Source organism: Papio anubis, chromosome 20 (genome assembly GCF_008728515.1).
Source record: "Papio anubis isolate 15944 chromosome 20, Panubis1.0, whole genome shotgun sequence".
NCBI lineage: Eukaryota > Metazoa > Chordata > Mammalia > Primates > Cercopithecidae > Papio > Papio anubis.
Window position 1 is genome coordinate 37,367,001 of NC_044995.1, and position 26,945 is coordinate 37,393,945.

At 54.9% G+C, this 26,945-nt stretch overlaps 1 protein-coding gene across 1 annotated transcript; it reads right to left on the minus strand.

Moving 5' to 3' along the window:
• Positions 1–83: 83 nt before the first annotated feature.
• On the minus strand, positions 84–26,945 carry ADGRE5 (adhesion G protein-coupled receptor E5). The gene is given in 23 exon segments (XM_031659052.1): positions 84–708; positions 795–896; positions 1,618–1,786; positions 1,887–1,978; positions 2,082–2,148; positions 2,291–2,517; positions 2,887–3,078; positions 4,579–4,758; positions 6,798–7,063; positions 7,892–7,999; positions 8,084–8,261; positions 12,842–12,916; positions 13,052–13,095; positions 13,184–13,330; positions 13,760–13,906; positions 14,509–14,640; positions 19,326–19,370; positions 19,373–19,411; positions 19,414–19,470; positions 21,103–21,228; positions 21,474–21,489; positions 26,311–26,438; positions 26,885–26,945. Coding segments are annotated over 23 exon segments (2,628 nt in total). The 3' UTR covers positions 84–678.

Genomic DNA, 26,945 nt, shown 5'->3' on the forward strand with positions numbered 1-26,945 from the left:
CACCATCTGTTTCTTAGTCATCTTGGCCTTTGACAGACACCCTGGGCCTGGCGTCTGAATCACCACCAGCAGGCAAGGCCATCTTCTGTATGCATGTGTTTAATTTTAAGTGTCAACATTGAAAGTTTGAACAGATAAAAACACATTACACAACATCCACAACCTTTACAACAGTGAGAACCTCCTGCCTGGGCAGGCAGGGCAGGCCTCTGTACCGTGAGCCTCAGGCAGTGGCCCCAAGGGGCTCTGCCATGGGGCCTCTGACATCAGTCTTCGCTTAAGAAGGAAGCTGAGCCCCAGCACCTAGTCTTTTCAGTTCTGCAGCAGACGTGAGAGGAAAAGTCCAGGCCGGGACGAGCCCTCAGTCTGTCCTGAGTACTAGCCCCAGGTGCCAAGGCAACGTGCTGCAGCCCTGGGCCAGCCCCTGTACTTGCCCTGGGTCACAAGATGGAGGAGAGAGGCAGCCAGCAGTAGGACCAGTGGCTCCGGCTCCACCCCACTGGGTGTCCTGGGCTTTGATGCCAGACTATAGCTGCCACTCCCCCCTGGTGGCACACACGGGGCTTAGGGAGGGAGGGTGGAGGGAGCAGAGCGGTGGACGAAGGGAGGATGGATGGTCTTCGTGTACAAAGCTGCTGCGGCCACAGGAGCTGCTGGACCGTCCAGAACCATGTGCTTTCATATGCCAGACTCTGACGCCCGGAGGGCCTGGAGAGGAGAGCCCAGTGAGACCTGAGCCCTGCCAGCCCTGGTGCCTTCCTGCCCACACACCCGCCCCAGGCGCAGCCCCTTACCCGGGTCTGATTGTGGCCAGTGCCAGACGTGGTAGAGGTGAATTCTGAGTACTTGCTCCCGCTGGCAACTAGGCAGGCCCACTTCCGGTATTCCTCCCGAACCTGCCGGCCCAGATACCCAGTCAGGGCAGGAGCAGACCCTGGGACCGTGCATGCTCCTCCCCATGCTCTCTGCCTTTAAGCCCCACCTTGGTGTTTTTGTGTGTGTGTGTGTTTTTTTTTTTTTTTTTTTGAGATCGGGTCCCCCTGTCGCCCGGGCTGGAGTGCAGTGGCACTATCATAGTTTACTGCAACCTTGAACTCCTGGGCCCAGGTGATCCTCTTGTCCCAGCCTCCTGAGAAGCTGAGGTTATGGGTATTCACCACCACACCCGGCTATCTTTTTTTTTGAGATGAGTTTCACTGTCCCCCAGGCTGGAGTGCAATGGTGCCATCTTGGCCCACCGCAACTGCCGCCTCCCAGTTCAAGTGATTATCCTGCCTGAGCCTCCCAAGTAGCTGGGACTACAGGCATGTGCCACCGTGCCGGGCTAATTTTTGTATTTTTAGTAGAGATGGGGTTTCACCACGTTAGCCAAGGCTGGTCTTAAACTCCTGACCTCAGATGATCTGCTCACCTCGGCCTCCCAAAGTGTTGGGATTACCGGCGTGAGCCACCTCGTCTGGCCTCACCCTGGCTATCTTTGAATTTTTTGGTAAAGACAGCGTCTGGTTATGTTGCCCAGGCTGGTCTCGAACTTCTGGACTCAAGCAATCCTCCCCCCTCAGCCTCCCAAGTAGGTGGGAGGATGACAGGTGTGTGCCACCGTGCCCAGGCCCCCACCTTCTTGTTGAGCAGGCAGTGCAGCAGGTAGAGGAAGGCGCCCTGCAGGCAGTTGAGGATGGTGAACACATAGGTCAGCACCAAGCTCCGATCATCGAAGATGAACAGGCCAAAGACCCAGGTGCAGCCCAACAGGAAGAGCTGCGCGATGGCAGTGATGGTCAGCGCCCTGTGGGGAGGGGGGTTGCAGTGTGGGCCCCCACATCACCTCCAGCTTCATGCCCCTCACCCCGGCCCCGCCTCCAAGTCCTCCCAGCCCCTCCTCTCACCTCGCCTTCTTTAATTTCTTCATGTCTGGATTGATTTCAGAAAACTTCTGAGTGAGCTTCCAGACGGTAGTCACGAAAATGACAGCATTGCACTGGGCGGGGGAGCGGATTGTGGGTTAGAGGTCGAGAGCGATAGTCCAGGCGGGCCTGGGCCCATGGCGCTTGGGCTTTGGTGGAGGGGGAGTGGGCACTTACCAAAATGATAAAGGTCACAGGCCCCAGGAAGCTCCAGAGGAAGCCCTGCTCAAAGTCCAGCCAGCAGCTGTGAGGTAAGGGAGGGGTCCCATCAGTGTCCCAGGAAGCCAGAAGCAGAACCGAGGGCAGCTGGACATCGTGCGTGGCACTGCTTGTGAGCCCCGGGCCTAGCACCCCGCCCTCCCCCTGCCCCACCTCGTTGCACTCACTATCTGGGGCGGCCGTAGCCCTTGCTGTAGACGGCAGCCGAGACGCCCACGATGAGCAGGGGCACGCCATAGCCGATCAGGCAGAGCCAGCGCGTACTCAGGCCCTGGCCCTGGAACACGCGCACCACAAGAAAGTAGAGCTCCAGGCCCTCGAGGCTCATCCAGCAGAAGGCGGCCAGGAAGCAGTAGTGCAGCAGCCCGGCCACCAGGCGGCAGCGCAGCCCCACCTGCGGGGCGGGGACGGAGGGGCGGGGCGGGGACAGAGGGGCGGGGCGACGTCAGCGCGGGGCGGGGCATGCGGCGCCAGGACCCGAGAGTGGGCGGGACCACAGCCGAAGGGTGGGCGGGTCTGGAGCCGGGCCAGGCTCCCCTCCAGGGCCCATCCCCAACAACGCTCAGAAGCGAGCGGGGACTCGGGGCATGGCCAGACGGCTCCAAGGCCAGCGCCCTTTAAAGAGACAACCCGACCCCCCGGTGGGCGGGGCCTCATGCCTCCAGGGCCCGCCTACCCGACCGAGCCCCGGGAGTAGGGGGGGCTAACCCCTCCCAGGTCTCCCTGACCCCAGAGCTCAGGTGGGAGCCGGGCGGGACCTCACCTGGCCGCCTTCGTTCTCGATGCCGGCCAGGAAGATGGTGGAGCCCACGAAGAGGCAGATGCAGAGGTGCAGGTGTATGGTGGTGCGCGAGCCCTGGATGGGCCGCACCAGCAGGAAGGTGAGGATGCACAGCAGCAGGCAGAAGAGTGACAGCGCCAGTCCCACCCTGGTGATCAGGGTCAGCTTCCAGTCCTAGGAGTGGCACCGGGTGCTCAGGGTTCCTTCAGGGCCTGAGGCCTTTCTGCCCTCTTTGTGGTCCCTTTTCCGCCAATACTCTGACGGACCCACGTCTCTGACCTCCTCCCTTGTCCCTCCTAGATCTGGCCACACTTACCAGCTGGCAGGGGAGTCTACGGATTTCACATTTTTGTGCTTGCTGGGCCTATGGCCTGGACCACAGGCGCTCCCCTTCTCTGCCTAATTGCAGTTTTCGACAAGGCCCAGCTTAACTATGGATTCTACTGAAGTCACATACAGAAAGTGGTGCTCCAGGCTGAGTGCAGTGGCTTACGCCTGTAATCTTAGCACTTTGAGAGGCTGAGGTGGGCGGACCACCTGAAGTCAGGAGTTCGAGACCAGCCTGCCCAACATGGTGAAACCCTGCCTCTACTAAAAATACAAAAATTAGCTGGGCATGGTGGCGTGCACCTGTAATCCCAGCTACTTGGGAGGCTGAGGCAGGAGAATCGCTTGAACACGGGAGGCAGAGGTTGCAGTGAGCCAAGATCACACCACTGCACTCCAGCCTGGGCGACAGAGCAAGACTCTGTCTCAAAAAAAATAAAAATAAAAATGAAAATTTTAAAAGGCTGGCATGGTGGCTCACACCTGTAATCACAGCACTTAGGGAGGCCAAGGCGGGTGGATCACCTGAGGTCAGGAGTTCAAGACTAGCCCGGGCAACATGGTGAAACCCTGTCTCTATTAAAAATACAAACATTGGCCGGGCGCGGTGGCTCAAGCCTGTAATCCTAGCACTTTGGGAGGCCGAGACGGGCGGATCACAAGGTCAGGAGATCGAGACCATCCTGGCTAACACGGTGAAACCCCGTCTCTACTAAAAAATACAAAAAACTAGCTGGGCGAGGTGGCGGGCGCCTGTAGTCCCAGCTACTCGGGAGGCTGAGGCAGGAGAATGGCGTGAACCCGGGAGGCGGAGCTTGCAGTGAGCTGAGATCCGGCCACTGCACTCCAGCCTGGGTGACAGAGCGAGACTCCGTCTCAAAAAAAAAAAAAAAAAAAAATACAAACATTACTCAGGCATGGTGGTGCATGCCTGTAATCTCAGCTACTCAGGAGGCTAAGGCAGGAGAATCCCTTGAACCTCACTAGCTGAGATTGCGTCACTGCACTCCAGCCTGGACGACAGAGTGAGACTCCGTCTGAAATAAAAAAGGCAAGTGGTGCTCCCTTGGAATGCTCTACACGGGGGGTTTTTACTTGACATCTCACAATTGGTACAGGATGGACAGGCAGAGGAGCTACTGGCTGCACCCGATGTATAGTTTCTGGGTTGTAGAGAAGACGCCAAAGGAAGAGGATGCGAGGGGTGTGATGTGGGGACACCTGGGCTGTGCAACCATGCAGACATATCTGAGCAACCAGCAGGGCTCCATGGAGAACTAGCTGCCTATCTGGTTGCTGCTGGACCTTGTTACCTGTGGGCGCTTGAGGATGGCCCCAGCTGCTCACCTCCAGGTCATAATGAGCCATGAGGATCGCAAAGCTGCTCAGGTGGCTGCATTGGCAGGTGGTGCTACCGTTCTTGCTGCCCAGCACCCGGCAGCCCTCGGTGGCCCAGTGCCCTCCCCTGTTGCTGTCACTCTTCCAGAAGGCACAGATCAGCTCCTGCCGTGGCCCAGGCATCACGTCCTGTGGGCAGATGGGGGTGGTCAGAGAGGTTGGCCTGGAGCTCACTCTTAGGTCCTGGGCTTGCGCTGAGCCCAAGAGGGCTGCTTGTTTACTAGATGAGTATTGACTGAGCGCCTACTGAATGTAACAGTTTGGAGACACAGCAGTGAACGCCGCAGACACAAGCACCTACCCTTGTGAGGTTGACATAAGAGTGGGAGAGGAGGCCGGACACAGTGGCTCATGCCTGTAATCCCAGCACTTTGGGAGGCCGAGGCGGGCGGATCACCTGAGGTCAGGAGTTTGAGACCAGCCTGGCCAACATGGCAAAACCCCATCTCTTACTAAAAAATACAAAAATTAGCTGCACGTGGTGGCAAGCACCTGTAATCCCAGCTACTTGGGAGTCCCAGGCAGGAGAATCACTTGAACCTGGGAGGTAGAGTTTGCGGTGAGCCGAGATTGAGCAACTGCAGTCCAGCCTGGGTGGCAAGAGTGAAACTCCATTTCAAAAAAAAAAAAAAAAAAAAGTGGGAGAGGCAGATTATGTCATAAACCTAATGAATAAGTAACATACATAGTACATTAGAAGGTGGCCAGGCGTGGTGGCTCTCGCCTGTAAGTAATTCCAGCACTTTGGAAGGCCAAGGTGAGAGGATTGCTTGAGGCCAGGAGTTTGAGACCAGCTTTGGCAACATAGCAAGACCTCCATCTCCCATTAAAAAATGTTTGGCTTGAGGCCTTGGTGGCTCAAGCCTGTAATCCCAGCACTTTGGGAGGCCCGAGGCGAGGCCGGATCCGCGGAGTCAGGGTCCCGGGGCCATCCTGGCTAACATGGGTGAAACCCGTCTCCACTAAATACAAAACTAGCCGGTGGTGGGCTGAGCCTGTAGTCCCAGCTGCACCGGAGGCTGAGGCAGGAGGAATGGCCTGAACCTGGGAGGCCCGGAGCTTGCAGTGAGCCGAGATGTCCAGCATGCCACTCCAGCCTGGGTGACACAGCTGAACTCCGTGCAAAAAAATGTTTTTAATTAACTGGGCATAGTAGTGCACACTTAGAGTCCCAGCTACTTAGGAGGCTGAGGCGGGAGGATCACTGGAACCCAGGAATTCCTAAGACCATCCTGGGAAACATAGGTAGAGATCACACCTTCTCTATCAAGAATAAAAAGTTGGCGGTAGCGGTGGCTCAAGCCTGTAATCCCAGCACTTTGGGGGAGGCGGGCAGGTGAGATCCATGAGTCAGGAGATGAGACCATCCACCAAGCTAACACAGTGAAACCCGTCTCTACTAAAAAATACAAAAATAGCGAGAGGCGAGGTGGTGAGCCTATGAGTCAGCTATAGGGGAGGCTGAGGCAGGAGAATGGCGTAAACCTGAGGCCGGGCTGCAGTGAGCTGAGATCCAGCCACTGCACTCCAGCCTGAGGCTGACAGTGCAGAGACTCCCTCTCAAAAAAAAAAAGAGAATAAAAAGTTAACTGGGAGTGGTGAGTGCCTGCTTAGCCTCGGCTTCTCAAAACTCTGAGGCCAGAGGAATGGATGGGTCCAGGAGTTGAGGTTGCAGTGAGCTATAATCGCGCCACTGCACTCCAGCCTGGGCCACAGAGTGAGACCCTCCTGTCTAAAATGGAGAATGAAAGTAAGAAGAAAGGCGGGTGGCGGTGGCTCAAGCCTGTAATCCCAGCACTTTGGGAGGCCCGAGGCAGATTGGATCAGAGTCAGGAGATCCCGAGACCATCCTGGCTATGCGGTGAAACCCCTGTCTCTACCTAAGAAATAAAAACCCCAGCCGGAGGCTGAGGTGGGCGAGGCGCCTGTAGTCCCAGCTACTCGGGAGGCTGAGGCCGGAGAATGGCGTGAACCCGGGAGGCAGAGCTTGCAGTGAGCTGAGATCCGGCCACCGCACTCCAGCCTGGGCGACAGAGCGAGACTCCGTCTCACCAAAAAAAAAAAAAAAAAAAAATGGAGTCACATGGAGAAAGAGCTTTACAGGGAGGGGCCCAGCACATGCAAAGACCCTGGGTTATCTTTGAGGAAGGAGCAGAGTGAGCAGAGACCTTGGCAGGAGGGTCTCTTCCCTCCTTCCCACCGGAGGACTCAAGGTGGGAGAAGGCGAACAGGATGGGGAAGTTGAGTTCCTTGGTGTTGTTGTGGCTCAGAAAGACGGAGTTGACGGCCGACAGGCGTCTGAGTCGGACCCCGCGGATGTTGCTTTCATAGATCTCCTCCAGCTCAGCTTGCTTCTTGGAATGCAGGTTCAAGGAGGCATTGGCCAGCAATGTCGTCATGTTCTGGATGGAGAGGATGCCCGCCACGGCGGGGCCTGGGGAACAGACACGCTCGCTGCCTACTCCTATTGTCCTCCTCCCATGCTGTATCCTCCCTCCCAAGATGGCCCAACTCAGGCTCAGCCAGCCCACCACGATGACGCCAGGAGCCCCTCCCGATGAGTCAGTTTCTAGCTGTTCCTTTATTTATTTATTTTTGAGATGGAGTTTCGCTCTTTCGCCCAGGCTGGAGTGCAGTGACGCAATCTCAGCTCACTGCAACCTCCACTCCCCAGGTTCAAGCGATTCTTCTGCCTCAGCCTCCCGAGTAGCTGGGATGAAAGGCACCTGCCACCACACCCAGCTAATTTTTGTATTTTTAGTAGAGATGGGGTTTCACCATTTTGGCCAGGCTGGTCTCGAACTCCTGACCTCGGGTGATCCACCTGCCTCAGCCTCCCAAAGTGCTAGGACTACAGGCATGAGCCACTGCGCCTGGCTTTTTTTTTTTTTTTTTTTTTAAAGACAGGGTCTCACTATGTCGCCCAGGCTGAAGTGCTTTGGCGTGATTATAGCTCATAGCAGCCTTAACTTCCCGGTCTCAACTGATCCTCTCACTTCAGCCTCCCGAGTAATTGGTACTACAGGCACAGGCCACCACACCCAGCTAATTTTTGTAATTTTTGTAGAGACCAGGTTTCACCATGTTGCCCAGGCTGGTCTTGAACTTCTGAGCTCAAGCGATCTACCCACTTCTGCCTCCCAAAATGCTGGGATTGCAGGCATGCCCGGTCAGTTGTTCCATATTCTGAACCTCACCCTGGCCCCATCCCAGCTCCTCCATCTCTTTCCCACAGGCTCCCGTTTCAGACGGCCACTGCTACCTGGGTCCTTGGCTCCAGCTGCCACAGCCCAATTCAGCTTCATGCGTGCATTGCTCTGACCCATAGTGATGTTCTTGTCCGCCTGCTTCTGGATCATCAGGGTCAGCTCTGAGGGGAGAGGGGCAGTAGTGATTAAGGACCCCGGGTACCAGGTGGGGCCCAGGGTTAGGGCAGGGCAGGCCAAGGTCTCACCTGTGTTCGAAGGGGAAAGGTAGGTGAAGGGGCCTTCAGGCAGGGTCTTGGCCAGGATCCTCAGGATGTCTTCAAGGTTTGAGAGCAGCTGGGTGGCTATGAGGTGCCGGACAGATGGGGCCAGGGCCTCTATGTCCCCAGGAGCTTCCATCAGTTCGTCCACCAATTTGATGAGGTTCTACGGGGTGGCGGGTGACAGAATCGCTGGAGCATGGGACCACAGGGGTTGCCTGAAGGACCTGGATCTCACCCCCCCCGCCCCGCCCACCAGGGGACACCCTGGAGACCCACAGGCACAAGGGAATCACTGAGATCATGCATTAATCAGAAAACAAGTGGCGGATTGAGTATATGCCTCCATGTATGTATGAATCACAGTGCTTAACACTGGTTGGGCACAGCCTGCCTGCCAGGCTCTGTTTTGATTTTCTGTTCTTTTTTTTTCTTTTTCTGAGACAGGGTCTCGGTCTGTCTCCCAGGCTGGAGTGCAGTGGCATAATCATAGCTCACTGCAACCTCCGCCTCCCAGACTCAAGTGATCCTCCCACTTCAACTTTCTGAGTAGCTGGGACTACAGAAGCGTGCCACCACACCCGGCTAGTTTTTGTAATTTTTTTTTTTTTTTTTGGAGATGGAGTTTCACTCCTGTCGCCCAGGCTGGAGTGTAATGGCACGATCTTGGACCACTGCAACCTCCGCCTCCTGGGTTCAAGCAATTCTCCTGCCTCAGCCTCCTGAGTAGCTGGGATTACAAGTGTCCACTACCATGCCCAGCTAATTTTTTTATTTTTAATAGCGATGGGGTTTCACCATGTTGGCCAGGCTGGTCTCGAACTCCTGAACTCCTGACCCACCTCTGCCTCCCAAAGTGCTGGAAGTACAGGCATGAGCCACTGCGCCCGGCAATTTTTGTACTGTTTTGTAGAGATGGATTTCACAATGTTGTCCAGGCTGGTCTTGAACTCCTGGGGTCAAGAGATCTGCCCACGTTGGCCTCCCAAAGTGTTGGAATTACAGGCGTGAGCCACCGCACTCAACCTTTTATTTTATTTTTGAAGACGGGCTCTTGCTGTGTCACCCAGGCTGGAGTGCAGTGGGGCAATCCTAGCTCACTGGAGGCTCCCACTCCTGGGCTCAAGGAATCCTCCTGCCTCCCCAGTAGCTGGGATTACAGGTGGCCACCACCATCCCCGGCAGGCTCTGTTCTAACTCTGTCCGGCACTTTTAATGCATCTGAACCTGCTCTGAAGTGTAAAATACACAACAGATTTCAAAGACTTATTCTAAGAAAAAGAATACAAAATATCTCAGGGTTTAAAAAAAATAATTCCCGGCCAGGCTTGGTGGCTCACGCCTGTAATCCCAGCACTTTGGGAGGCCAAGGCGGGTGGATCACCTGAGCTCGGGAGTTCAAGACCAACCTGACCAACATGGAGAAATCCCGTCTCTCCTAAAAATACAAAATTAGCCGGGCATGGTAGTGCATGCCTGTAATTCCAGCTATTCAGGAGGCTGAGGCAGGAGACTTGCTTGAATCGGGAGGCGGAGGTTTCGGTGAGGTGAGATCATGCCATTGCACTCCAGCCTGGGCAACAAGAGCGAAACTCTGTCTCAAAACAAAACAAAGCAAAAAAAAACAATAACTTTGATCGGGCGCGGTGGCTCACACCTGTAATCCCAGCACTTGGGGAGGCTGAGGCGGGCAGATCACGAGGTCAGGAGATCGAGACCATCCTGGCTAACATGGTGAAACCCCGTCTCTACTAAAAATACAAAAAAGTAGCCAGGCATGGTGGGCGGCGCCTGTAGTCCCAGCTACTTGGAAGGCTGAGGCGGGAGAATGGCATGAACCTTGGAGGCGGAGCTTGCAGTGAGCCGAGATGGTGCCACTGCACTCCAGCCTGGGCAACAGAGCGAAACTCCGTCTCAAAAACAAAACAAAACAAAAAATCATTCCATGTTAAAGTGGTTAATACATTGGATCTATTGGGTTAAATGTAATCTTAACTTTATTTATTTATTTATCTGAGACTGAGTCTCACTCTGTCTCCCAGGTTGGAGTGCAGTGGCACAATCTTGGCTCATTTCAACCTCCAACTCCCGGGTTCAAGTGATTCTCCTGCCTCAGTCGCCCTAGTAGCTGGGATTACAGGTCCCTGCCACCATGCCCGGCTAATTTTTTTGTTATTTTAGAAATGGGGTTTCACCATGTTGGCCAGGCTGGTCTTGAACTCCTGACCTCAGGTGATCTGCCCACCTCAGCCTCCCAAAGTGCTGGGATTACAGACTTGAGCCACCATGCTTGGCCTGCAATCTTAACTTTAATTTAACTTCATTTTTACTTTATAAAGTGTAGTTATTGGACAACAGGCACAGTGGTGCACACCTGTACTTCCAGTACTTTCGGAGGCTGAGGTGGGAGGATCACTTGAATCCAGGAATTCAAGAACAGCTTGGGCAACATAGCAAGACCCTCATCTCTACAAAAAATAAAAAAATTAGGCACAGTGGCTCACACCTGTAGCCTCAGCTCTTAATACTTGGGAGACTGAGGCGGGAGGATCGCTTGAGCCCAGGAGGTTGAGAATGGAGTGAGCTGTCATTGTACCACTGCACTCCAGCCTGGGTGACAAAGCAAGACCGTATCTCTAAAACTAACTAACTAAATAAATAATCTAGCCACTGGAAAAGTTAAAATTATGTTAAGTGGCTCACATCATTTTTTTTTTTTTTTTTTTTTTTTGAGACGGAGTCTCGCTCTGTAGCCCAGGCTGGAGTGCAGTGGCGGGATCTCCAGCTCACTGCAAGCTCCGCCTCCGGTTTCCAGCCATTCTCCAGCCTCAGCCTCCCGAGTAGCTGGGACTACAGAAGCCGCCACCTACGCCCAGCTATTTTTGTATTTCTTGAAGCCCAGAGGCGGGGTTTCACTGTATTGCTTCAGGATGTCTGATCTCTGTTCTCATCATTCATATCTCGGCCTCCCAAAATCTTCAGGATGAGCTTGAGCTTTCCTGGCCTTCAGCTCCCATCATTTTTCTCGGTGCTAAACACATATGGGAGAAACTTTTTTTGAATAAAGTCGCCTCTCGTTGCCCTGACTGGAGTGCGGTGGGCAATCTCGGCTCTGCAACTTCCGTACTCAGGTTTAAGCGATTCTCCTGCCTCCGCCTCCTGAGTAGCTGGGATTACAGGTTACCTGCATGGCTAATTTTGTATTTTTGGTAAGAGATGGGGTTTTAAGCCATGTTGGCCATTCCAGATCTTTTTTTTTTTTGGTGAGGCCAGTCTAGCTTTATCCTGCCAGGTTGGAGTGCAGTGGCCCGGATCTCAGCTCACTGCAAGCTCTGCCTCGAGGGTTTGCACCATTCCTCCGGCCTCAGCCTCGGTGGCTACAGGTTTACAGGCCCGCCACCTCGCCCAATAGTTTTTTGTATTTTTAGTAGAGGCGGGTTTCACGTGTTGCTTAGGATGGTCTCGATCTCCTGACCTCGTGATCCAGCCCGTCTCGGCCTCCCCCAAAGTGCTGCAGGATTACAGGCTTGAGCCGCTGCAGCCCAGCCCGGCCAGGCTGGTCTTAAACTCTTGACCTTTGGTGATCCGCCTGCCTCAGCCTCCCAAAGTGCTGGGATTACAGGCGGGAGCCACAGTGCTTGGCCGGGAAAGCCTTTCTATAAGGCTGATCATGTGTCAGGCACTGTTCTCTGAGTCTTACCACTATTAGTTTATTTACCCTTCACACTGACTATATGAAGGAGGCATTATTTTAATGCCTGTGTTGTAGATGAGGCCACGCACAGTGGCTCACGCCTGTGATCCCAGCACATTGGGAGGCGGAAGCAGGAGGATCACTTAAGCCCAGGGTTGAGACCAGCCTAGGCAGCAGCAGGCCCATGGCGGAGTGCGGTGGCTCAAGCCTGTCCCAGCACTTTGGGAGGCGAGGCAGGCGGGATCACGAGGTCAGGAAATCGAGACCATCCTGGCTAACACGGTGAAACCCGTCTCTACTAAAAAACACAAAAACTAGCGGGCAAGGTGGCGCCTGTAGTCCCAGCCTCAGGAGGCTGAGGCAGGAGGCGTAAACCGGGGCCGGGCTTGCAGTGAGCGAGATCCGGCCACTGCACTCCAGCCTGGGCGACAGAGCAAGACTCTGTCTCAAAAAAAAAAAAAAAAAAGACCCCCATCTATAAATATATTAAATAAATAAATAATAAATAAATAAATTAGCCCAGGCATGGTGAGCAGTGCAGACACTTTTGGGGCTGGGGCGGGGCAGACCAGCGGTGGAGGTCAGGCTGCGATGAGGCAGGTCTGCAGACCTCTGAGGGCCAGCAACAAGGGGCCGGGCCTTGTCTCCAAAAAAAAAAAAAACACACACACAAACAAACAAAACCAAAAAAAAACCACCACAACCCCAAAAACAGATGAGGAAACCGTGGCCCAAAGAGGGCGGCTCACTTGCCTGAGATCACATAGCAAGAAGTGGCAATGGGGGGATTTGAACTCCTGTGGCCCATCTCCAGGTTCTTAAGTGCTGCAGTCTGTTGCCATTATACCTGGTGTATGTGTGTGTGCGTGCGTCTTCACGTGTCCGAGTGTACATATGTTTGTGTACATACTGTATGTGGTATGTGTATCTTATGCGCATGTACATCTCTGACTAGAGGCCCCTGCTTGGGTTGGGCACTCTCTCTGGCCACATGGAAGCCTCCCCCAGCTGATTCTACACTGTCCTAGGGTCCCCCAGCATCCTGCCCTTACCTGGATGGTGACATTGGCTGAGCTTGTCTTGAAGTCTCTGTCAGGTCTGGACTTTGTTGAAGAATTGGGAAGCGTCTGCAGAGAGGGAGATGTGGGGGTCAGAGAGCCTGGACGGTGGGTGGGAAGCTTAGGAAAAGGAGACAGATGCGGTGCTGTGTGGATGGAGCTCCTGCCACCTCGTCCCTTCGGGGGAACGCGGGGGCCACTCACCTGGCTGTGGACTCCAGGGGGCAGGGTCCAGGTGGGAAATTCATCTCTGCAGGGAACAAGACAAGCGGCTCATTAGGCGGGAGAGTGTCTGTGTGTGTTGGGGGTTGGGGAGCTTCTAGGGTCAGGTCGTACCTTTACAGACAGTGTCCCTTTGGTTATTCGGGATTCCGTGTTTGGGCTCCCAGCCTGGGCGGCAGCGGCAGGTGTACGAACCCACGGTGTTGAAGCAGACGGTGGAATTGTCACACTGATGCAGACCGGAGCTGCACTCGTCCACATCTGAGGACAGAAAGAAGGGAGTCAGGCCCTGTCCGAGCCCAGAGAAGGTCCTGTCTCCTGTCTGTGCCCCCAGCTCGTTCTTCCTGACATTAGTGCCCCCCTTGGAGTGGCGGACGCTGGGTTATGGAAGCGTGGAGAGGCCTGGGCACAGCAGGTGTGCCCCGTGCAGATGTGCAGGTTACGAAAATGGTGAAATGTCTTCCTCCCAGTGAGTCATCAGCTGTTGCCTGGGGTCCCCCTGAGCCTCCCCCCTCAGTACCCCAGCTCCTTCCCGGGGAGCCCTGCTCTTTTCTCATCTAGCCTCAGAAGAACGAGCGCCTGGCACAGCCGGGCGCCTCCAGCGTTCGTTCCGCTTGGTTCGTGGGGTGCCGTTGAACATGTGGTTAGATGTTTGTGGGTCTCTGGGAACGTGGGATCTGAGCTCTCGACCTTCACAGATGGTATTGTTTGGGCCATTGGGGGACCCCGGAATCGGTTGCCAGCCCGGGCGGCAGCGGCACTGATAGCTGCCCACGTTGTTGAGGCAGTGGGTGGAGCTGTGGCATGGGTTTTGTCCGGAGGTGCATTCATTCACATCTGAGGACAAAGCCAGAGGGTCAAACCCTGTCCCTGACCAGCCCAGGCCTGCCCTCCACTCACTGCACCCACTTCCCTGTCTTTTCATTGCCCCAGACTGAAGACCATTATTGCACGTGTCGCCACCTGGTGACCTTCAGCTTCACCTTCAAAGCATCTTATGATGGTCTTCCTACCAGAAGGGCACAGCAGGGACCATGGTCCCCAGTTTATAGGAGGTGAAAGCAAAAGGGAAACTGAGTCATGGGAGCTGGACTTCCATGACTAAAAACTAAAACCTCTCATCTGCTCCCTCCCTGGTCATGGTGGAGGTTCCCCTTCTCAGAACTGGAAGTGACACCTTCTTCCACTCACACGTGACAGACGAGGAAGGGGTGAGGTCTGGGGGCCCACAAGGGCACTCCAAGCCCCAGAGGCCCTGCCGCCTCCCTGCTGTGGCGGGACCTTCCTGGGAGGTGAATCCTTAGGCAGGGGCTTAGCAGGTCCTTGACCTTGTGGGAACCTGCGGATCTTCTCCCTCCTCCTCGGCTGCTTTGCAGGACCTGCCTCGGCTCCATCCCCAGCTCCCGTCCAGCCTCACAGCGTCTTCCCGGGGCCTCTACCTGTGCAGAGCTTCGGGTCCTCAGGTTTGAACTTGAAGCCAGGCAGACACTGGCAGGTGAAGCTGCCGGGGGTGTTGACACAGGTGCCGTAGCTTTTACAGAGCCTTGGGTTCTGCTGACATTCGTCCACGTCTGCAAGAGGAAGGAGAGGGTGAAGGATGCCCGTAGCTGTGAGCAGCTTTTGGGGCTGAGGGTCCGCCACGTTTCCCGGCACGGAAGCATCTGGAAGGCACCACTGTCTCCTCCCTTTTCCAATCCACACAGAGGCATCCTATGGTGAGGGTGGTGGCCCAGGCCCTCTGTTGTCCAGATGTGGCCGGACGCAGCCAAGTCCTCCCTTCTGCTCTGCCTTTCTGGGCAGCTCCAAGCTGGTGTGTCCCAGCCATCTGTGTCCCAGCCTGAGGATTCCGGGCAAAGGCCAGGGTGGGGCCTTCCTGAGAACCAAATGCAAGGGACATGCTGTGCGCCTGGGCAGGACGTGTCTTGGCTCTCAATGGTGGCCCTGGGCCTGACTCCCCCAGGATGGCAGCTCGCTGGCCACATTCTCAGAATCCTGGTGGCCCTGGCAGGACGGCGCTGTCCCATCCACACTAGCTCTGAGAGCCCAGCTTCATGGGCATGGGCCAAGACCCCTCCCTGAGCCAGGGCCCCCGTGATGCAGTGCAATGGCAGGGGTGGGGTGAGTGAGCGATGATGCGGGACAGGCTAGGGCTGCCTGGACAGTGGGCACCAGGCTGGGGTGGACAGTGGGGGCTGATGTCCAGCCAAGCAGCCCCGAGTCTACAAAGATGCTTTTTTCTGACCCCCAGGAAGGGATCTACGGGTATGGAAATAGCAGGATGTGGTGAGAATCCATATCTGAGCAGAGCTGGCCGTGAGCGGGGGCTTGTGGCTGGAGAGGGCACCGGTGCCGATGGGTGAGGGGTGGCAGATGTATCTGTCCTCTCATCCCTTGTCATTCCACCAGGGATGGAGACCTGTGGGCCCTGCTGAATGGGGTTCAAGCTTCCATCTCTGTCCCCAAGTGGTCCAGACCAGGAGTGGGCTTGGGAGAGGATCAGGCCTGGGGCGATGGTCCCCAGTGACACTCTCTCTTGCCATCTAGTCCAGGCTGGAGCCGCTTCCTTCATCCAATCCTCTGAGTGCCTTTTTTTTTTTTTTGAGGCAGTGTCTCTCTCTGTCGCCCAGGCTGGAGTGCAGTGATGTGATCTCAGCTCACTACAACCTCCGCCTCACGAGTTCAAGCAATTCCCCTGCCTCCGCCTCCCGAGTAGCTGGGATTACAGGTGCGCACCACTGCGCCCAGCTAATTTTTCTATTTTTAGTAGAGATAGGGTTGCACCATGTTGGTCAGGCTGCTCTCGAACTCCTGACCTCAAGTGATCCTTCCACTTTAGCCTCCCAAAGTACGGGGATTCCAGGCATGAGTCACAGCGCCTGGCCCTCTGAATCCATTTGTGGGGTTCATGTCACCCTGACCACCCCTGGCCACAGCATCCTCCCAAGCTTTGGTCCCTGGAGATGCGTTTAGGCCCAGGAATTATCAGAGTGGGTGAGGGTGGAGCCTTGAATGGGGAAATGGATGAGGGCTAAATGGCCAGGAAGACGGTCAGGAGGCATCTTCTCCAAGCAAGGTTGTTGGCTGAGATTCCCTCCTCCTGAGATTCTGGACAGGGTTTTGGGGTTCATTATGGTAGGAGTGGGTGTCAGAGGGGTTCCAGGTGTGGCTGAGCTCATGTGAGCCCCAGTGGCAGCAAGTCGCATCCTGGCAGTCCCCGGCGATGGCGGAAAGGATGGATACTGTACTGGAATGCGCCACCCCACGCCATGTCATGAGCCCATGAAATATCCTGAGTGCCAGCCTCCTTTTGTTTTATGCAAATAAGATGCCAGATGGGCAGGGGGATGTTCTGAGCTTCCGATGTGGCCCCCTGTGGAGGCTCCTGAGTCTCAGGGTTGGGACAAAGATGGAGTCAGGTGTCACCGGGGTGGCTGGGGCATGCCTGGAGTTTCCAGTGGGGTGAGGAGTAGGGGGCACTGGGGTCTCTGGCCCAGTGTCCAGGAGCCCCATGGAGGCTGAGCATTGGGTGCACGTGTCCTCAGGTGCAATAGTGAAGCCTGGAGTGCTGAGGTTAAAGGGAGGGGCCCAGGCCCCTCTGAGCTTCTCACCTCTGGTGACAGGTCCTGCTCCAAACCAGCAGGCTGCTGTCTCCATCACCTGCCTTGATCAAGGTGGAGGTTACCTCTATGCCTCAGGCTTTGATGTCCCGCGTCTCTTTAAGCTGCCTGACTGAGTGCATTCCTGCCAGGTGGGGCTGCTTTTTTGAGCCCAGTCTCGCTCTGTTATCGGGCTGGAGTGCAGTGGCGGATCTCAGCTCACTGCAAGCTCACGCCTCCCGGGTTTATGCCATTCTCCTGCCTCAACTCCCGAGTAGCTGGGACTGCAAGCCCAGCCACCCACCAGCCCAGCTAGTTTTTGTATTTTAGTAGGAGGCGGGGTTCACAGTGTTAGCCAGGATGATGCCGTCTGCGACCTCGTGATCCACCCGTCTAGGCCTCCCAAAGTGCTGGGATTACAGGCTTGAGCTGCAGCCCGGCCTACCCAGGCCTGTTTCTAACACAGCAGCACACCTCCTCCATAACCACAACCACCATCCCATGCAGGGGGCTCATAGCAGCGGGTGGGCAGCACTCCTAGCCGGGGCACCCTGGGAGGAAACCATGATTGCCAAGTACAGTTGTGCAGGTTGCTCACTGCACAAAAATATTGGGCCAGTGAGATGAGCAGGGGCTGAAAACCAGTCCACTCTTTGTTTGTCAAATGTGTCCACTGGGAGAGGGGGATCTTTTTCCAATTCATAGGAAGACTCTGTCCTCTGGCCAAGTCACATGCATGTGGGGCAACCGGAGGGGAGTCCACTTGCAAGGGCCCCTGGGGACTAGCAGCGTGGTGGACAGAAGTCTCCTGCTGGGCTCCATGCAGGTTCATGTCCCAGGTACATGCATCCCTGTCTTGTCCCCCACTTACCTCCCTCTTGGTCCCTCTGCACTCTGCCTGAATGCAGAGCAGGAGAGGTGGAGCTGGGATCTGGGCTGCAGGCCCTTTCTTCTCTCTGCAGTCTGAGTCTCATCACCTCCCACCTCCGCGCCACTCCTCTTCCTGATCTTGGTACCCTGCAGTAACTCCCTCTCTTTGAATGAGTCGCTCTCAGCTGCCCACTGCTGGCTCCCATCTGCCCCTGTGGATCCTGGAAGGCCCTCCCTGCCCAAACAGCTTCCCTGAAAAAGAGGCAAAGCGTGGAGTTCCAGTTTCTCCTGGCCTGAGCTATGGCCTCAAGCAAGACCATAGCAAAAGCTGTGGCCTCTGTGCAGGGTTAGAGCCTTGCAGCTGCTCTCTGATCTCGCTGCTACAGAGTTACCCATCCTGGGGTGCATCAAGATCCAAATTATGATAAAATCTAATAGCCGTTTGCCCCAGTAGAGGCACATTCTGCAAGCCAGGAGCTTTTAAGTGCTTTTTTTTTTTTTTTTCTTTTTCGAATGAGTCTCACTCTGTTGCCCAGGCTGGGCGCAGTGGCAAAATATCGCTCTGCAGCCTCCCGGCTCCCTGGGTTCCGCCATTCTCTCTTGACTCAGCCTCCCCGGTAGCTGGGACTACAGGCTACGCTACCTGCACGCCGGCTAATGTTTTGTATATTTATTTATTTGTTTATTTTATTTTATTTTATTTTATTTGGGGCCAGTGCTGCTCATGCGCCCAGGCTGCAGGTGCGGTGGCGGGATCTCAGCTCACTGCAAGCTCCGCCTCCCGTGTTCAGCCATTCCTCCTGCCTCAGCCTCAGTAGCTGGGACTGCAGAGGCGTGCCTCGCGGCGGCTAGTTTTTGCTGTATTTTTTAGTAGGGATGGGGTTTCACCATGTGTTAGCCAGGATGGTCTCGATCTCCTGACCTTGTGATCCACCCATCTCGACTCCCCAGTGCTGGGATTACGGAAAAGCGAGCCACCCGCATGACCTTGTATTTTTCAGTAAGCGGTTTAACAGTGTTATGGATGGTCTCAATCTCCTGACCTCGTGAATTACCAGCCTCTCCGGCCTCCCAAAGTGCTGGGTTACAGGCTTGAGCCACCATGTGCCCAGTCTTCTTTTTTTTTTTGAAATGGGTTTGGCTTTCCTGTCTCTCACCTAAGCTGGAGTGCAGTGCTGTGACCTCCAGCTCACTGCAACCTCTGCTTCTCAGGTGGGATCAAGCGACTCTCATGCGCCAGCCTCCTGAGTAGCTGGGACTACAGAGGCAGGCCACTGTCTGGCTGGTGGTTTTTTTGAAATTTTTTGTAGAGATGGGATTTCACCTGCTTGCCCATGCTGGTGCGGAACCTGGGCTCAAAACAATCTACCTGCCTTAGTCTCCCCTTTTTATAGGGATGGGATCTTGTTATGTTGCTATGGGCTGGTCTTGAACTCCACCGGCCTCAAGGGTCCTTCCGCCTCCAGCCTCCAAAAGCACTGGAATTACAAGCATGATAATGTTATCCACATCTCATGTGGATAGAAGTTTCTGAATAAGTATCTGGTCAATGTCATACACTTGGTTTCAGGGATTTGTCCCACAGGCAGCTAGTCCCAGAGTCAGCCCTTAATCCTCACATCAGCTCTGCCTCTACTGGGGTGTGGTGGGGGTAGGTACATCGCACTTGTCCCATCTCACTGACCCTATGGCAGGCCCTGCTCTCTGGATGCTGCCAGAATGGCTGGCTGGTGACCATTTAAATCCTTGGATGGAGAGTCAGGGCGTGGGGTGGTTTCTTACCTTACGACCGCGATGTTCTTCGCTCTCATTCTTGAATGTTTTGCCCCGAACGAACCGCGGTTGCACATGCAGTGGTAGCTCCCCTTTGTGTTCCTGCGAATGCGAGGGATTTTCCTTAAGACACTTTAGGTGGTGGCACACACTCATTGATGTCTGGAACACAACAGGACGGGGAGTCACCTCCCAAGATGTGAGTTCCATGGGGCAGAGACCCACCCGTCCCTGATTCCCAAGCATGGGGCCTGCTGTAGTATCTTTTGGAAAGAATCCTAGGTTGCTGCACGAGCTGTGCTGCAGCTGGAGCAAAGCCATTCCTAGAAGACCACACTTGATCTCAGTTCTGCGGCATCCTAGATTTGGACACAGTGAACAGGCTGAGGTGCCAAGGGGGATGAACAGGAGGCTCACATCCCACCATCCCAGTCTTTTGTAGAAATTTATTTGCATGGCATGGCCAGGTGCAGTGGCTCCGCATCCTATAATCTCCCAGCACTTTGGGAGGCTGACATGGGTGGTGGATCCCACAGGTCAGGGTTGAGACCAGCCTGGCCAACATGGTGAAACCCTGTCTCTACACCTAAAATACAAAATTAGCCAGGTGGTGGTGCATGCCTGTAATCCCCAGCTACTCAGGAGGCTGGAGCCAGGAGAATGCAGCTTGTGAACCTAGGAGGTGGAGGTTGCAGTGAGCCAAAGATGGTCCACTGCACTCAGCCCTAGGAACAGAGTGAGACTCTGTCAAAAAAAAGGCAGAAAAACTCTATAACCAGAATGTACCCCTCCCCCGGTCTTTAAGGAGTAAGCTGGGGCACAGACTCAGATTCCTGAGCACCCAGCCTCTCCCTGGGGGAAGCCATGCCTATTCACTTCTTACTTCTCCTCCTTCATATTTTCCTTGTTTTCCCCTTCATTCCTCCCTCCCTACTTTCTTTTCCCCTCCCTCCCTCCCTCTCTCTCTTTTTTTCTTTTCTTCTCTCTTTTTTTTTTTTTTTGAGACAGAGTTTAGTTCTTGTTGCTTTGAGCTGAGCACGTAAGCACGATCTTGGCTCACACGCGGACCTGCCTCGGGTTCAAGCTGACTCTCCTGCCTCAGCCCCGAGGGTAGTTGGGATTACAAGCATGAGCCATGTGCCACCATGCCTGGCTAATTTTGTATTTTTAGTAGAGACAGGGTTTCTCCATGTTGGTCGGCTTCTCCGTGTCCACCAACCTCCCTAAATTCCACCAGGCCCCTCCCTTCCTTCCTTCCTTCCACCACCTGCCTGCCTCCACTTTCCCTCTCCCTTCCCCTCCCTGTACCCCTCCCCCCCTTCCCCGCTCCCCTCTTCCTCATCCTCTCCTCCTTCCCCTTTCCTTTCCCTAAGACAGGATCTCCTCTGTTGCCCAATTTCAGTGCAGTGAATTTTCCAATCATAGCTCACTGTAGCCTCAAACCCCAGGCTCAAACAATCCCTCCGCCTCAGTCTTCCTAGTAGCTGGGGCTCAGATGTGTGCCACCATGCCCGGTTATTTTGTGTATTTTTTAGTAGGGAGACAAGGTCACAGCCATGTTGCCAGGCTGGTCTCCAGAGCTCCCTGACCTCAAGCAGTCTGCCCACCCTCCAGCCTCCCAAAGTGCTGGGATTACAGGTATGAGCCACCACACCTGCCCTCTTTGTCTTTTCTCTGTCCATGGTAGTAGTCTGGAAGGTGATGCTGTGGCCCCTAGCAACAACCTCATCCCCACTGGCACTGGACAAAGCCTCATAATCTCAGATGTACCCTCGCTGCCTCAAGCCTCTGTACCGTCCCTGGAAATGTCTCCATTAAGGGGAGGTGAGATCTCAGATGAAGTGCTGAACCCTGGATTGCAGCGACAGGCGGTGGCGTTGACACGAGGAGTTCTCAGGGGAGGCACCACGGGCACAGTCTCTGCAGGCAGGGAGCGGTGGTCAGAAGGTGAGGGGCAAGGAGTTACACAAAGAGGACACTGAGGGAAATGAGCCAGGCACTGAGTTTCCTGTGCAGGGCCTCTCTCTTTCCCTGGGCTGGGCAGAGGGGGCTGGAAGAGGCTGAGGAGGTCCAGAACCCTACAGACTGCAGCTGTGGACTGTGCTTTCTGCTTCCCAGGGCTCACCCTGAGTCCTGGGTTTTCAGCAGCTCCAAGCAGGGGCTACCGTGGGCACGGGAATGCTGCAACAGAGAGAAAGGAAAGGGTCAGAGGGAATCCCAGGGTGGGAAAGGGCGTAAAAGGTGATGCGTTTTGGGAGGAGGATGCTGACCTATCTCGAAAGATTCAGATCCTGCCGTCACGTTCAAAACAGAGTGGGCAGATGTCACGATCCCTCAGATGCTCAAAGAGGCAAAGAGTCTGTCACCCCTGTGCAGGAACGCTTATTTTGTTTTTGTTTTTGACACAGGGTCTCGCCCGGGGGTCACCCAGGCTGGAGTGCAGTGGTGCAATCATAGCTCGCAAGCCTCAATTCCTAGGCTCAAGCAATCCTCCTGCCTCAGCCTCCCAAGTAGGCTGGGACCCACAGAAGTGGCTACTTAAAATTTTTGGGGGCCGAGTGTCTTTGCTCTGTTACTTTGAGCTGAAGTGCAATAGTGTGATCTTGCCTCACTGCAATCTCTCACCTCCTGGGTTCCACGCCACATTCTCCTGCCTCAGCCTCCCAAGTAGCTGGGATTACGGGTGCCAGCCACCACACCCAGTAATTTTTTGTATTTTTAGTAGTGACAGGGTTTTGCTGTGTTGACTGGGCAGGTCTTGGGCTCCTGGCCTCAGGTGCCTCTCAAAGTGCTGGGATTGCAGGCATGAGCCACATTTCCTGACTCAAAAATTTAAAAATAATTTATCATCGCAGGTCAAAAAATTAAAAATACTTTTTTTTTTTTTTTTTTTTTTTTTGAGACAAGTCTCACTAATAAGCCCGGGCTGGGAGTGCAGTGGCATGACCTCGGCTCACTGCAAGCGGCCTCTGCTCCCAGGTTCACGCCATTCTCCCTGCCTCAGCTCCAGGTAGCTGGGACTACAGGCCTGCCACCAGGCCTGGCTAGGTTTTATATTTTTGAAGTAGGCGGGGGTTTCACCGTGTGTAGCCAGGATGGTCTCCCGATCTCCTGACCTCGTGATCCATGCAGCCCTGGCCTCCCAAAGTGCTGGGATTAGGCGTGAGCCACCGGCTGAAAATAAAGGTGGTTGGGTGATGGCACGAGGCGGGGGAGGCAGAAGCAGGATCTGGTTCAGGAGGATGAGACCATCACTGTTCAGAACAAGTAATCTCAAGCTCAGGCTGTTGGAGGGCGTGGTGGGCTCAGATCAAGACCAGGAGGCTGGAGCAGGAGAATAAGTAGAGCCAGTTGGGAGCCATGGTGAGGCGGGATCCTTGCAGCTCCAGCCTGAGAATGATAGAAACAAGACTCCATCTCAAAAATATGCCTGCTGAGACTTGGAATGCGCTCTGTTGCCCAGGCCTGATCTTGGGCTCACGGCTGGTGATGCTCTCACCTCAGCCTCAGAGTAGCTGGGACTCCTGTCGCCACACGCCTGGCCTAGCTTTTTGTATTTTCAGTAGAGACAAGGATTCTCACCATTGTGGCCGAGGTCGTTATAGGTCTGTGGCCTGTAATCTGCCACCTGCCTCAATACCTCTCAAGAGAGTGTTGGCACTTAAGCCACCCGCCCGGCCTGCATCTTCCATTTCTTTTTTTTTTTTTTGAGGTTGGGGTTCAAGATCAGCCAGCCTGCTTGTCCTCGGTGAGCCTCTACTAAAATACAAAATTAACTGAATTGACGGTAACAGTATTATCCCAAGCTAGCGGAGACACCGAACATGAGAATCCGCAGGCCGGGAAGGTTGCTGATAATGAGCCGAGATCATGCGCCACTGCACTCCGGCCTGTGTTGGGTAGGACATGCCAGGCGGTGGTACGTTCTTGAACTCTGGGTATGCGGACCTCGCGCTGCTCAGGACGCGGTTTTGCCAAACGCCTGCGGCCTGGCGGACAATGGACGGTGTACACTGCGCCTCGGGCACTCACGAGAACCGCTGCATGACGCGTTGGGGTTGCCAGGTAACCTCGAGGTTCAACCAGGACCCTCAGATCCGAGGGATTAGAGATAAAGGACCGGGATCACAGAGATCCGAAGTCACAAAGTGGGCTCCCGGAGTCCGAAAGAACGGGGAAAGACGAGAAAGATGCGAAAGACAGAAAGAAAAGTCAAAAGGCTCGAGAACAAAGGACAAAGAACTTATGCTGGATTCTATATAAAAGTGGATCTCCTAAGGTCAAGGAGTGTGAGACCATGCAGCCAACAGAGATACTGAAACCCATCTCTACTAAAATACAAAAATTATGGTGGTAGCATAAATCAGGAGTTGGAGACCGTTTCCCACAGAGGCAGAGGTTGCAGGCGAACTGCGAGGATCCACCGCCGCGCAGACGCAAAACCAGCAAGAAGAGACAGAGGGACAGAGGAACAGCAGAGACACGGAGGAATGCGTGGGATAGAGGAACAGGAAGATCGGGAAGAGGTCACGCCAGAGAGAGGACTATGGCGGGAGAACGGAGAAATCGGACAAGAACAAGAAAGGGACAGAAGGAAAGGTGGATAAACGGATCAAATGCGAACCGAACCGAACTGGAAGGACAATCAGATCGATCCGTCGGGGACAAGAGACAAAGAGGTGGATCGAGGACTCCGGTTTTCTTCGACATCGGGGAGAATCTCAGACGACTCACCACTCATTGCTAAATTTCAGCCCTGGAGGAGCTCCCAGGGGGAATTTTGCAGGGTCTTGTTGTCAAACACACAGCTTCCAGAGGGTATCTGGGGTGCAGGTCAGGTCCCCTGATGCACCTCAAGCCCCTGTGTTCAATTTCCTTACCACCCTCTGCTGGGAGTGGAGGTGGAAGCCAAGTCCTCCCCCACCTCCACACTCCTTCCAGCTGGGTTAAACCCTTTGAAGCCGCCGCCACCCCGCTTCTGTCAGGGATTCTCCTCTTTTCTCTCACCTCGGCCACCAGGGCTTGGCTAGTTCCTCCCTCGGTCAGGGCCCGGTTCCTGCAGGCAGACACCCAGGCTGGGCACCACCGGGGACAGGGATAAGGGCAGGGATTATGTCAGCTCCCAAAGCCCCAGGCCGCTGGCTCCTGCAGAGAGCCCGCCACAGGGAGGCAGGGGCTGTGTTGATGCCCATTCTACAGATAGAGAAACTGAGGCTTGGAGCCCAGAAAAGGATGAGGAAGAATCCAATGAACAGAAGAGGCTGGGGAAGGAGGAATTGAGAGATTGAGGTTCCCAGGGCCCTGGGAAGGGTTCCTTTGTGCCCCATCCCCTCTGCATGGGCTGGGTTCTCTACTCCCAACGTGAGGCTACAGGGCCTGGCTGCCTCCATCTGGGGCCTTGGAAGTTGCTTGAACAGAGCTGGGAGGCTGCTGTGCGGTTTTGGGACTATCTGGTTTGCATTCTGGGCTGAGAGCCCTAAAGCTTGAGAGTCAGTTTCCTGCACAGAGACCCTGGGGTGGGGGGCGGGGCAGTCACTCCTTCTTTAGGCTTCCTCCTAAGGACCCCCAGACAATTCCCCAGACCTACTAGCGTCTTACCAGAATTTAATAATCATCATAATTTATTATTTATTCATTTATTTTGAGATATGGTCTCACAGTCCTTGATCACAGGGTGGCACGGTGGCTGTCTGGCTCACTGCAACCTGCTCACACTCCAGTTCAGTGACTCCTGCCTGCCTCAGCCTCCACAGGCTGGTGCCGGTTGGGTACCTGCCACCATGCCCAGGTAATTTTTGTATTTTTAGTAAAGACAGAGTTTCACTATGTTGGCCAGGCTGGTCTTGAACTCCTGACCTCTGGTGATCTGCTGGCCTGGGCCTCCCAAAGTGCTGGGATTACGAAGGTGTGAGCAGCTGCACCGCCAGCCTTATTATTTATTTATTTATTTATTTTTCAGGATAGGATGCTTGCTCTGTCACTTGCAGGCTGGAGTGCAGTGGGTGCAAGCATAGCTCATGACTCGGCCTCCACCGGGCTCCGGCGGGTTTTGGTGCTCCCCTCAGCCTCCTAGTGAGCCACTAGGGCTCACTAGGACGACTTTTTGTGCCACCAAGCCGACTAATTAAAACATTTGGCTGGGCATGGTGGCTCACACTTCTGCTCCCGGCACTGAGGCCGGGTGGGTTGCATCACCTGAGGTCAGGAGTTTGGGGAACCAACCTAGCCAACATGGTGAAACCCCGTCTCTACTAAAAATACTACAACAGCAACAACAGCAACAGCAGCAACAACAAAGCAACTAGCCGGGCATGGTAGCGAGTCGCCTATAATCCAGCTACTCGGGGTAGGGGCGCGAGGCGGGAGAATCCCCTCGCTCAGGCCCAGGAGGCCCAGGGGTTGCAGTGGTGCCATTGCACTCCAGCCTGGGCGACAAAACAGACTTTGTCTCAAAAATTTTTTTGGGTAGAGACAACATCTCAATATGATATTTGCCCAGGCTGGTCTCAACCCTGGGCTCAAGAGATCCACCTACATAAACTCTCAGTATAGCTGGGATTGCAGGCATGAGCCACCGTGCTTAACTCAACTACTACAAATGCTGTTTACCTAATTCTTGCAGAATAGGGAATAGTTTGTGTCTAACTCACTCAGGCATAAAACAATCTACCAAGATGGAAGCCGGGTTGTGCTCCATTTTATAGATGAGAAAAGTGAGGCGCAGAGGCTCTCTGAGTTGGCCCCACTGACACAGACAACCAGGGCGTGGAACCACTGGGAAGCCAGGTCTTAGCAGCTGCCCCCAGCAGGTGTGCCCCCAAGAACCCCAAGGTGGGCTCTTGTCTCTCGCTTTCGAGCCCAGGGCAGGGTGCTGAGCTGACACCTGCCACCTGGGGCTGGCCCAGGGAAGCTGTGTCCCTGTGGTCCGGAAAGTTCTGGGTTTTGCCCCAAATGTCATTTCTTCATTCTCTTTGTTGTTCTGTTGCTTAGGCAACGAGTTACCCTGATAACCGTTACAGTCACCTTGGGTGGGGCGGGAAAGGGAGTCCCCGGGAAGTCACAACAAAAATCAAATTCAAACCCACAGTCAGCCAAAGTTCCTTTGATCCGCAGCTGAGCCCCAGCCAGGTCTGCGGGGAGCAAGAACTGGGGACTCTGGGGCTGCCCCTGCTGCTGAGACTGCGAGGGACAAATTGGGGGTCCCCCGCAGTGGAGAAGTCCTGGCCTCTAGCTTCCCCACCCCCGCCCATGTCCGTCTATGCGTTACATTAAGCACGGCGGCTCTCAGGGTCCCAGCACTCCCTTTTTGCCCCTTTCCTTCCTTGTGCCTCAGTTTCCCCTATCTTAGGGAGCAGATGCCAAATTGAGAAACCAGTGAAAGCAGGGATGCCTCCAGCCCAGGTAGCAGGCTCAAAGAGGCACCCTGGGAGTTCCTCCCGGGGTGTGGGGGTGTCAAGCACAACCAGCCCACCTCTCCCATGTGCCGAGGTGCCTGCTTGACAGTGAAACCACTCCATCCCGCAGGCCCCAGCCACACCAGCAGCGCCTCCCGTTTCTCAGACGCAGCCAAAGGTACCTCTGGAGCTTCCTCGCCCCTCCCAGGGGCCTGTGCCTGCCGAGAAGACGCGGCCTCCCAT